We start from the raw sequence: 12,493 nt of genomic DNA, 5'->3' as shown, positions 1-12,493 counted from the left end.
GCCAGTAATATCCAGTTCGCAAGGCTTTCTCTGCCAAGGCACGTCCTCCAATGTGGGAGCTACATAATCCCTGGTGCAAATCATCTAGAATTTCTTTCCCTTTCTCAGGATTGACACGCCGCAGGAGGGGTCTAGAAAATGACTTCTTGTACAAAACTATTCAAACCAAGAACTCTTCTTTTGTATTTTGGCGGCCAGACTTGAGTCGTCCGGAAGCGAACCGTCCAATTTGTAAGCAATGATAGGGTCCATCCAGGTTGACGACCGATCAAGAATAGCTACCATAGGAGCGCACAATTCCTGCTCAATACTTCGCTTATCTTTCAATTCCCAAAACACGTGACGCGGGGTATCACAGGAAACCGAGCTAGCTAGTTTTGACAGGGCATCGGCCTGATTGTTCTCCGTTCTGGGAATCTGCTTAGCTTCAAAGCTCTTTAGATGTTCTATTTCTTGATGCACAACTTGCATATATTTGATCATGTTAGGGTCTCTTGCCTCATAGTCCCCATTCACTTGACTCACAATGAGCTGTGAGTCAGAGAAGGCAAGTATTTCTTGAGCTCCAGCAGCTTTGCACATTTTTATGCCGGCTAATAAAGCTTCATATTCTGCCTCATTGTTGGATGTTTGGAAATTGAATCTCATGGCATACTCATACTTGTCTCCTTCAAGAGATTGACATATTATGCCGGCTCCACACCCGTTCTGGGTTGACGAGCCATCTACATAGACTGTCCAGCGAGTCGCTACATTCTTTTCAAAAGTTGGCCTCGTCATTTCTGCAATGAAATCGGCAAATGCTTGTCCCTTGATAGCTTTTCGAGGCTCATATGAGATATCAAATGCATTCAGCTCGATTGCCAATTTCAGCATTCGTCCAGCAACGTCTAGCTTAGTAAGGGGTTGTTTCATAATGTCCACCAACCGGCTCAGGCCGCCTAGTTTCCATGTGAGCCGTGGCAATGGTAAAGGTCTCTTTCTTGACTTTCTCCTCCATCTCATCTAGTTTACTTTTTGAGCTTGCTCTTGCTTCGTCAGTTTTCCCCTAAGCCTCGGGACTTAGCGTAGTGAGGTAACAATCTCTTGCTAGTTGTTGATCACCATGAATTGTGCCAACCTGACATTTATCACAGACATACTTCATGAGCATAAGATGAGTGACGACCACTGCCTTGGCCTGATTCAAAGTTGGACGACCCAGTATGATATTGTAAGCAGTGAGGTCCTTTACAATTAGAAAGCGGACGTTCAAGTTCTTACTTTGATGCCGGCCTCCAACTCGTAGGGGCAGAGTGATTATCCCCTGGGGATGAATTATGCCGCCTCCGAATCCAATGATCGGATAATGTATCTTTTCGATTGTCTTTGGATCATGTTCAAGACGACTTAAACAAGCTGTGCTGATAATGTTCGACGAACTCCCCGTATCTACCAAGGTACGCCTTACTTTGAGGTTTTCTACCTTCAATTCAATAACTAAGGGGTCGTCATGAGGAGTGGCGATCTTGCCCCTGACAGATTCACAAATCTCCACTTTAGGAAAATGGTCAATTGAAGCTTTTCAGGACAACATGACCTGTCCCAACCGGCTTGCATAGTCTTTTTGACCTCTCATTGTTGGGCCCCCAGCGGCTAGACCCCCTGAGATGACGGCTACAATTTCTGGGTCAGTGTCGTTGCCATCACGTCGGTATGACGGTGACTTGCTTTTCTTGTAGAATTTTTTACCACTTCCCCCTGTGCTTGTGCTGAGATAGGATTTCAAGAACCCTTTAGCGGCTAGTCCATCGAGAGCCCTTCGTAGGGATTTGCAATCTTTTGTTTCATGTCCCACATCACAATGGAACTTACAGTAAAGCGAGCTGTCCCGAGTTTCCACCGGCGACTTCATGGAGAACGATTGATCAATCTCGTACCTATCACTGACATCTAGCAATATCGTATACAGGTCAGTGTTGTATTCAAACCTTTCTTTGTCATAGGGTCTTCCTCTCTTCTGTCCCTGGGAGCGGTCTGCCTGATATCCTTTCTTCTCAATGGCCCATGTCCCATTCGGACAGCTGGTCTTTTTGTCTGACTTATCCTTGCGCTGAGGGTGATCTGTGGCATCCGTTCCCTTAGACTCTTTGGGGACGGAGCAGATTTCAGTGGCATGAATAAAGGACTCGGCCTCATCCAGAGTGTCGGCCATGGTTCTCACACTTTTCTTCACCAAATCGAACTTAAAGGATCCCTTCTTAAGTCCCCTAAAGACATTATCAAACGCCACCCCGCCAGGCAGGTCTGGAATCTGTCCTGATTCCAAATTGAAACGTCGAACATAGCTTCGCAAAGATTCATCTTTTCCTTGCTGTATTCGACCCAAATGCATGCTTGTCTTTTTCTCTTCTTTATAAGCCATAAATCTTGCTGAAAATAACATCTCCAATTCGGCATATGTGTTGATCGTTCCCGCAGGCAACTTCTCGAACCATTTGGAGGCAACGCCTTTCAGAGTGGACGGGAAGTATTTGCACCAGGTTGCATCAGTAGTTCCCTGGACATACATATGATGTTGATAGGCCAAGAGGTGTACATCAGGATCAAACATGCCATCATAGGCGTCAATAGCAGGTGGTTTTACTTTAGGCTCCTTGGGAGCATTCATGATATCAGCACAGAATGGGGTGGTGTAATCGAGGATAATGTCGGCTACCCCTTGTTGAATATGGCATATTGGGTCCTGCCTTCTATTCTGGGATGTTCTACGCCGCTCGTTGTCTGCGCGGCGGACATGAGTCCTGGTGAGACGGCGCGAAGGGGCAGCGAGGGGTGAATCCATGACAGGGGTGGAACCTGTATCTGACAACTCAGTTTCTTGGGGCCGGTGTACTGAATGATCGGTACTCTTCTGGACGGTCCAGGTTCAGGCCGAGAAGTTGGCAGGATCCGACGAGGAGCGATAGGCTGGAAAGAAGTTCTTGTTCTGTCAAAGCGCCTGTCATGATCGTCATTTCGTGCTTGGTCTTGCCGCCAGACATTAGACCGAGTGAGTCCATTGAAGAAAGGAACTCCCGTCCCCGTCCCATGAGACTGAGAACGGATAATCTTGATCTCATCTTGGAGAGTGTCCATCTGTGCTTTGAATCCAGCCAGGATGTCTTTGAGCTGCCCAGCAGACACCGGCAAGTCTGGGTTCTCTTCCATAACTGTGTCGGCATCAGCCCTCAAATGACCACCTGGAGGAAATGAAGGTTGACCCGTCTCATCTTCCACTTGGACCTGCTCGGGTTGCGGCTCAGGAGGAGGTTTAAGATGGTCGTCCTGCCCTACTAACTGGTGGCTTCTGTCATCCCTCCCTCGAGGAGGACGATCACCATTCATTGCGGTTTCGTCGTTTTCGTTTTGACTGATGGGCGCGTCTCCGAAGTGCTGGACGTCTACCATGTTACCTTACCTCCCCACAGACGGCGCCAAATGTTGTGGGAGTTTTTCCTTTGGATGATGACGAGGAGGTATCAGGTTCCACGTAGTGTCGAGTCCAGTCCACGTCGGCGGCGTACCTACAAAACAAGAATATTACCAAAGGAATATTCCCTCCGATGCTTAAGTAAGACACGGGTTTTAAGAAAGATGTAATTAATGAACAGAAAGTATTAAAGGTAAGTAGTAGAATGTTTCTCTATTTAGAATTGTGTGTCAATTCCTTGGGAATTGAGTATATTTATAGTCTCTCCCTTTTGGGGGGAAACCCTAGGGTAATCTCATATGATTGGCTAGTTTATCAGATAATGACATGTGTCACTATCATAACATTCTCTATGGGCCATGGGCCTTAAAAGTACTTGGCACATTTAGGCCAGTCATACATCAGCATACACTGACTTCCTAGATGGCAGCCAAATAGGCGGCTGACCAATCGGGAGGTGCCACCTGTCATGCAACAATTGAGCCACGTAGGCGGGGTATTTTTACCCACATCATTTGCCCCTCAAGAAGGGTAGTAGCGTAAAATAGTTCGTGTACTGCCCGTTCTTGATCATTGATCTCTTAATCAGGTTCCTTGAACCGAGGAAGGTGCGCCACATGGCGACTTTTCCTATTCTGCCCTCCCTATATATATGTGAGGGGGGTAAAAAATTTCATTTTTCACGTTCCAAAATTCACCTCTGTGCTTTCTAGAGAGAGAATTTACAGAGATTTCTAACGCATTCATCGATTCGACCCATCTCCTAAGACGTAGGATAGACCGGACAAGCCCTTCGTCTCCTTTTCGTGACGCTCACCTTTGACGCCATCATCTCCGACATTTTTAAGGTAACTGCCTAATCATTTCGTCTTTATTTTTTGTGTTTAATTTTTGAACTACTTTCGTTGTCCGTCTATTGTGGTACCGTCCATTATTTTGGTCGGTGCTCTTTAAGGTTCTTGAGTCGTTAAGGCTGGGACTTCTGGGTATGGTGGTCTGATCTGTGCCGCACCAATATCCCTCATTTTTAAAGCCCGTCGTTAAGTTCGGCCTCCCATTGCGTCTTATGCAGGACACGATGGCGAGGACGAGAAAGACGGCAAACATTGCTAACTTGCGGCTTAGGGGTCAGCAGATGGACCCTTCTTTCTCAGGGGGGAGATCCATCAAAGTGCCGGCAGGGGAGATAAGCCGGACTCCTCCTGGCGAGACTAGAGGTGCCCGTCAAGGGGTTACGCACTTTGATGAGTTTTGGATGGAAGAGATGGAGGACGTTGGTCCATCAAGTCAGCCCGCCGACTCGTTCGAGGAGTCGGAGCCAGATGAGAGCGATGGCGAGGTTGTGGGTGAAGAGGTTTTAGAGGAGGAGGCTGGAGTACCTCAAGTTATTGCAGGAGGTGTCCAGGGAGAGAATGCTCAAGTTGATGCGGGTCATATTGGGGCTGACCCAAAGTGGTTGAAATGGATAGAGAGGCATGGGAGAATTATGCGGCCGGCATGAATACTGGCCCTGGTTACGAGATGAGGTTTCCAGAGGACGAGGCGTCCACTATTTTTGACGTGGGCCCTGGGGAGTTTCCCGTATATGCTGGCGCTTTTAAGAGCGGCTTACGTTTCCCCGTCCATCCCTTCGTGGAGGAAGTGTTGGATGGGTTTGGCATTGGTCTTTGCCAATTGACTCCTAATTCCTGGACGAACGTACTTGGGTACGTTGCGAAATGTGAGCTGTTGGGCCTGAGGCTGCCTTTTAATGCTTTCCTCAGGCTGGTGCGCTTCCAGAAGGTGAAGGGAGCTAAGGGTTGGTTTCAATTGGCCAACAAAGGTGAATATGCTACTACGTTTGACAAGCCGTCAAAGCATCATTATTGGAGGATGAGATGGGTTGTCATGTGGACCGCAGATGAGGCGGCGGAGTTGAAATTTAGCCGTTGGCAATTGGAGCCTCGGTTTTCTAGAGGGAACGAGGAATTGCCGGCCTTAACGGCTCAGGAGTGGGATCAAATTGCCGTCCACTTCCAAGCTGAGACGGTGACGGTAGGGACTAAGAACCCGAACATTCCCAAGTCCTGGCTCCCGTCATGTTCTCAGTTCAAGGACCCAGTGTTCTTGGCGGCAGCTGGTCTAGATCATGGGTTAGACCAAGGTACAAGGCATTACTGCTTTCTTGTGAAAACATTATTTGTTAAACTAATTGGTTGTAAAATTCTTCTTTTGCAGCCGTTGCCATGTCTAAGCTCCCGGCCCAGCAAAAAGGAGGGATTAGCACCAAAGAGTGGTTGACCCAGATGGTTGACCAGAAGCTAAAAGGGATCGTCGGAGGCGCTCCGGCGAAAGTAAGTTAGTCTATTTTTATTGATGTTGGTATGTTGGTTCGGCGTTTTCTTTATGGTGTCTGTTTTTGTTTTTGCAGAAGGGTGAGAAGGGTCCGGCTGGCTCAAAGCGCAAGGCCAAAGAACGGGATGATTCCGCGGCGGGGAAGCGTCCTAAAGTCAAGGCGGGGATCAGGCGTCCCAAGAAGGAGGACGTGCCGGAAAAGTCTACGGACTCTCCGGTGGAGGTCGTCCCCATGGCTGTGACTCCTCTACGGCAGCACCCTCCCCCTAAGGGTTCGGCCAAACGGGGGGACGCCAAGAGCGGAGCCGGTCCCAGCAGGAGAGCTGCGTCTCCCACGCCGGTTGAGATCCTCGATGGTGAGGATGATCAACCATCGGCTCAGGCGGCTCAGACTCCAGAAGCGCCTCGTCCTCCTCCCCGTGGTGGTGACGATCCAGGTATGTTCAGTATTCTTTTAGGCTCAGTTGTTTTTTGGGTTAAGGACTTGTGTAAACTCTTACCTTTCTTTCGTATAGCTTCTGGTCGGCAGGCGGCTTTGGACGATGAGGTCCGCAACATTCCTCCGTCTCGGCATTTCTCATCCCGAGATAAGGCTAAGATCATCTCTTCGGTGATTAAGGCCGTGCCGAAGGAATATGTGGACCAATTCCCTCCGGCGGCGGACGCGCAGTTTGGGGCTATGCAGGCGGTTCTTTTGGATGTAAGTGTCCTACTTTTTGCTCCATCCCTGTACTTAATAATTTTTATCCTTTCTTACTTGTATTTTTCCCGCAGCTGCTCATTAAGGCCGAAGGCTTTAAATGCTGGCGAGCTGACTCCACCAGTCAGCTTCAGCGGCAGGTGCATAAGGCTACCAATGCCGGTGACTATGCCATGGCGGCGGTGGAGAAGGTTCGGCTGGAGATGCAGGAGACCATTGAAGCTCAGAGCAAGGAGCTGGCCGTCCTGAGGAGTGATAAGAAGCAGTGCTTGGTCAAAATTAATGAAAAAGTTCTTGCTATTGAGACCCTTAATGCCGAAGCCCCTTCTGCCCAGTCGTTCCTCCAGGAAGCCGAGGCCAAGGTGAAAGAAGCTGCGAGCTTGCGCCAGCAAGTGGCCAGTCTTGAAGAGATGGTCTCGGCTTCTCAGGCCGAGGTTTCTCGGGTCAAGAGCGAGGCCAAATTGGCTGCAGAGGGCGTAAGAGAGAGAACTCGCCGAGCCTGGGACGCCTGCATGGAGGACTTCTCCTTCGCCTGGTTTGAGCGGCAAATTGGCAAGCAGGGCGCAATCATTGAGGCTGAGCAACAAGGTCTTCCTCCTCCTGTGTTTGAGGATTCTGATGCCGAACGTGAGGAGGTGAACTCACCAGCTCAAGAGGAGGGGACTTCAGCTCAGCCATCCTCAAAGCTTGCTGTCGGCGGCCCAGATGGTGTGGGCACGTCGACCTCCGCTCATTCTGCCGCTGCTCGTCCTGCTGGGTCTTAACTCCACTCCCCCTTGTCAAAATCAAAATCAGTTTTTATGGCGCCAAGAGCGTCTGTAATGAATAATTTTATTTGTGTTTCAACGCCTATGGCGTTTGTTTGGATAATTTTTTTTATTTTTGTTGAATTTGGCGCCGTTTTGAGCGCAGACCCGTGGTGATTCGCCACCTTTTTATGTTATTTTTCAGCTTTAGACTTTTAAACGCCTTCTCTGTTATTTTGTTGTGTATGTTTGGACGTCTACTTTGTGCCCCAGAGAAGGTGTTTGTAAGTCTCTGAACAAGACTCCCATGCCCAAGTTTATTTTAGTTGATTGATTGACGCAAGTCAATCAATCAGTATGATTGCCGCTGAACTTGGGTATGGGGATTGTTGTGCGGCTTCTCATCGTCCGCTTTCTTTTTGCTTCGACATGTAGGAGTGATCTTATCTTCCTTGGAAAAGTAAACATTTTTAATAAAGGGAAGGTGTGTGTGGGGGATTATCCCCGTCACAGATTGGACGCGGCTTGCCTGATGCCGTGGCATAAAGGAGTAAACCTATTTTCCTTAGAAGAATATTCGTTTTTAAGAGAACGATAAGTTGTATGGGGGTTTTCCCCCGTCGTAAATTGAGCGCGGCATGTTAGATGCCACGGCATATGACTTATTTGGGGGTTTTGCCCCCGTCGTCAATTTGGAGCGGCATATTTGTTGCCGCAGCATATAGGAGTAAACCTATTTGCCTTAGACAAAATATTCGTTTTTAAGAAAACAATAAGTTGTATGGGGGTTTGCCCCCGTCGTTAATTGGGCGCGGCATCTTAGATGCCGCGGCATATGACTTATTTTGGGGTCTGCCCCCGTGGTCAATTTGGAGCGGCATATTTGTTGCCGCAGCATATGGGAGTAAACCCATTTGCCTTAGAAAAAATATTCGTTTTTAAGAAAACAATAAGTTGTATGGGGGTTTGCCGCCGTCGTAAATTGGGCGCGGCATGTTAGATGCCGCGGCATATGACTTATTTGGGGGTTTGCCCCCGTCGTCAATTTGGAGCGGCATATTTGTTGCTGCAACATATGGGAGTAAACCCATTTGCCTTAGAAAAAATATTCGTTTTTAAGAAAACAATAAGTTGTACGGGGGTTTGCCCCCGTCGTAAATTGGGCGCGGCATGTTAGATGCCGTGGCATATGACTTATTTGGGGGTTTTGCCCCCTTCGTCAATTTGGAGCGACATATTTGTTGCCACAGCATATGGGAGTAAACCCATTTGCCTTAGAAAAATATTCGTTTCTAAGAAAACAATAAGTTGTATGGGGGTTTGCCCCCGTCGTAAATTTGGCGCGGCATGTTAGATGCCGCGGCATATGACTGATTTGGGGGTTTTGCCCCCGTCGTCAATTTGGAGCGGCATATTTGTTGCCGCGGCATATAGGAGTAAACCCATTTTCCTTAGAAAAATATTCGTTTTTAAGAAAACAATAAGTTGTAAGGGGGTTTGCCCCCGTCGTAAATTGGGCGCGGCATGTTAGATGCCGCGGCATATGACTTATTTGGGGGTTTGCCCCCGTCGTCAATTTGGAGCGGCATATTTTTTGCCGCGGCATATAGTGGTAAACCTATTTACCTTAGAAAAATATTCGTTTTTAAGAAAACAATAAGTTGTATGGGGGTTTGGCCCCATTGTAAATTGGGCGCGGCATGTTAGATGCCGCGGCATATGACTTATTTGGGGGTTTTCCCCCATCGTCAATTTGGAGCGGCATATTTGTTGCCGCGGCATATAGGGGTAAACCTATTTGCCTTAGAAAAATATTCGTTTTTAAGAAAACAATAAGTTGTATGGGGGTTTGCCCCCATCGTAAATTGGGCGCGGCATGTTAGATGCCGCGGCATATGACTTATTTGGGGGTTTGCCCCCGTCGTAAATTTGGAGCGACATATTTGTTGCTGCAGCATATGGGAGTAAACCCATTTGCCTTAGAAAAAATAGACGTTCGTGTTTTCGGGAACGGTTTTTACAGTTTAATAGGTGATCAGCCTATGTTTATGCTAATCTGGGCCACTCCGTAGGCTTCAATCAATTAGGCTTGTAAATGTTGTGCTAATCTGGGGCCACTTCTTAGGCCTTTATTCGATTAGGCTTTTTGCATGCATATGTTAGGTAAGTTAGTAAGAGTAATAAATAGGACGAAACGATAGTAGTATTATTTATACTTTTGTAAGGCGAATTTAGCCGATTACAAGGGAGATTACTACTTCATTAAGACCATTAGCGGTCGTTGTCTAGACCACAGATTCTTCCATAAAAGACAGTCAATATACACCCTAGAAAAAATATTTTTTGAGATTGTCTGCATTCCAGGTGCGTAGAATTGGTCGGCCTTGCATATTCTGAATGCGATAGGTTCTATCTCTGACCTCGTCATATATCTCATAGGGTCCCTCCCAAGTGGGCGTCAGTTTACCCTGTTCGTTGGCTCGTCCCACAGATTCCATCTTTCGGAGGACAAAGTCTCCTACCTTGAGCACTCTTTTAGATACTTTCTTGTTGTACTCCCTCGCCATCCTTATCTTGTACAGTTATTGCCTCAATGCTGCATTTCCTCTTACTTCAGGTAAAAAGTCCAAGGCCAACTTCATCATTTCCCAGTTGGCATTCTCGTCATATAACATGACTCTTAGTGTAGGTTCACACATTTCTATGGGCAACACGGCCTCAGCACCATAGGCTAGCAGGAATGGGGTTTCGCCGGTTGAGTTTTTAGCCGTGGTGCGGATGGACCATAAGACGTTTGGCAGCTCATCGGCCCATAGACCCTTGGCTTCATCTAGTTTCTTCTTGATCCCTTCGGAGATGATCTTGTTAAACGCTTCGACTTGGCCATTGGCTTGAGGTCGGCCCACAGAGGCAAGGCAGCTGTGTATGCCGTGGTCTGCTAACCACTCCTTCAGCTTAGGCGTCTCAAACTGAGGCCCATTATCAAAGATGATAGCTTGTGGTATTCCAAAGCGAGTCATGATATTTTTCCAGATAAACGCACTCACATCACTTGTCTTTATGTTTTTGAGAGCCTCTGCTTCAACCCACTTGGTGAAGTAATCAACAGCTACTATCACATAGCGCCGGCTTCCAGGGGCCGCTGTATATGGCCCTAACAGGTCCATTCCCCACATAGCAAACGGAATGGGACTCATGATAGGAGTGAGAGGGTGGGTCGGCCTGTGGATGAGATGAGCAAACCGCTGGCACTTGTCAGATTTTTGCACCATAGCCAGGGCGTCTTCTCTCAGCGTGGGCCAGTAATAACCTGTTCGCAAGGCTTTCTCTGCCAAGGCACGTCCTCCAATGTGGGAGCTACATAATCCCTGGTGCAAATCATCTAGAATTTCTTTCCCTTTCTCAGGAGTGACACACCGTATGAGGGGTCTAGAAAATGACTTCTTGTACAAAACTCCATTTCACCATTCAAACCAAGAACTCTTCTTTTGTATTTTGGCGGCCAGACTTGAGTCGTCCGGAAGCGAACCGTCCACTTTGTAAGCAATGATAGGGTCCATCCAGGTTGACGACCGATCAAGAATAGCTACCATAGGAGCGCACAATTCTTGCTCAATACTTCGCTTATCTTTCATTTCCCAAAACTTGTGACGCGGGGTATCACAGGAAGCCGAGCTAGCTAGTTTTAACAGGGCATCGGCCTGCTTGTTCTCCGTTCTGGGAATCTGCTTAGCTTCAAAGCTCTTTAGATGTTCTATTTCTTGATGCACAGCTTGCATATATTTGATCATGTTAGGGTCTCTTGCCTCATAGTCCCCATTCACTTGACTCACAATGAGTTGTGAGTCAGAGAAGGCAAGTATTTCTTGAGCTCCGGCAGCTTTGCACATTTTTATGCCGGCTAATAAAGCTTCATATTCTGCCTCGTTGTTGGATGTTTGGAAATTGAATCTCATGGCATACTCATACTTGTCTCCTTCAGGAGATTGACATATTATGCCGGCTCCACACCCGTTCTGGGTTGACGAGCCATCTACATAGACTGTCCAGCGAGTCGCTACATTCTTTTCAAAAGTTGGCCTCGTCATTTCTGCAATGAAATCGGCAAATGCTTGTCCCTTGATAGCTTTTCGAGGCTCATATGAAATATCAAATGCATTCAGCTCAATTGCCCATTTCAGCATTCGTCCAGCAGCGTCTAGCTTAGTAAGGGGTTGTTTCAAAGGTTGGTCTGTATATAGCACTAGTTTATGTGCCAGAAAGTAACGGCGCAGCTTCTTTCTGGCCATAAACAGCGCAAGTGCAAACTTCTCAGTTGGAGATTATCTTAATTCAACGTTTTGCAGGACATGGCTCACGAAATAGACGGGGAGTTGCACTCCATCCCTTTCAGTTAGAAACACAGCACTCAAGGACCACTCAGAAATGGCCAAATACACATACAAAGTTTCCCCCTGAAGAGGACTGACAAGCCGAGGTAAGGTGTGGAGGTGTTCTTTTAATCGGACGAAGGCAGTTTCTGCTGACTCAGTCCATTCAAATTTGCTCTTCTTCTTGATTTTGCCGAAGAAGTAATGACACTTGTCACCTGCCCTTGATAAGAACCGCCCCAGGGCCGCTAGACATCCCGTCAGGCGTTGGACTTCCTTGACTGATTTTGGCGACGTCATATCTATTACTGCCTGTACTTTATTAGGATTGGCCTCGATTCCTCTTTCATCAATAAGGAATCCCAAGAACTTTCCTGCCGTTACCCCAAAAACACACTTCTTTGGATTCAACCTCATCTGATATTTTCGGAGCGTCTCAAAAGTTTCTCTTAAGTCAGCCAAGTGTTCTTCACGTTGCTTGCTTTTTACTATTATATCATCAATGTAAACTTCGATGTTTCGTCCTAACTGACAAGAGAAGACAGTGTTGACTAGACGTTGAAATGTGGCTGGCGCATTCTTTAAACCGAACGGCATCACTTTGTAACAGTATAGGCCTTGCTCAGTAACAAATGACGTTTTTTCCTGATCATCTGGCCACAAAGGAATTTGGTGAAAGCCCGAGTATGCGTCCATGAAAGACATCAAAGCATGGCCAGCCGTTGAATCTACCAACCGGTCTATCTTGGGTAGAGGGAAGCTGTCTTTTGGGCAAGCCTTGTTTAAATCTGTATAGTCCACACACATTCTCCGGGATTTTTTGGGCTTCGGCACCAACACTACATTTGCCACCCAATCTTGATATTGACTTAGCCGAATGAACCCAGCCTCC

At 47.3% G+C, this 12,493-nt stretch overlaps 2 protein-coding genes across 2 annotated transcripts; both read right to left on the bottom strand.

Moving 5' to 3' along the window:
* Positions 1–1,048: 1,048 nt before the first annotated feature.
* On the bottom strand, positions 1,049–2,650 carry LOC110793284 (uncharacterized). The gene is made up of 2 exons (XM_056834091.1): positions 1,590–2,650; positions 1,049–1,514 (listed from the first exon to the last, which is right to left on the bottom strand). The coding sequence occupies exons 1-2, from the start codon at positions 2,648–2,650 to the stop codon at positions 1,049–1,051; spliced, it is 1,527 nt and encodes a 508-aa protein (XP_056690069.1).
* A 7,163-nt stretch (positions 2,651–9,813) lies between these two features.
* LOC130465004 (uncharacterized) lies at positions 9,814–11,520 on the bottom strand. Its single transcript, XM_056834090.1, has 3 exons — positions 10,761–11,520; positions 10,279–10,628; positions 9,814–10,200 (listed from the first exon to the last, which is right to left on the bottom strand). The coding sequence occupies exons 1-3, from the start codon at positions 11,518–11,520 to the stop codon at positions 9,814–9,816; spliced, it is 1,497 nt and encodes a 498-aa protein (XP_056690068.1).
* Between the last annotated feature and the right edge of the window lie 973 nt (positions 11,521–12,493).

This window comes from Spinacia oleracea, unplaced genomic scaffold, assembly GCF_020520425.1.
Source record: "Spinacia oleracea cultivar Varoflay unplaced genomic scaffold, BTI_SOV_V1 SOVchr0_033, whole genome shotgun sequence".
Lineage (NCBI taxonomy): Eukaryota > Viridiplantae > Streptophyta > Magnoliopsida > Caryophyllales > Amaranthaceae > Spinacia > Spinacia oleracea.
This window is presented reverse-complemented; position numbering and strand designations above follow the sequence as displayed.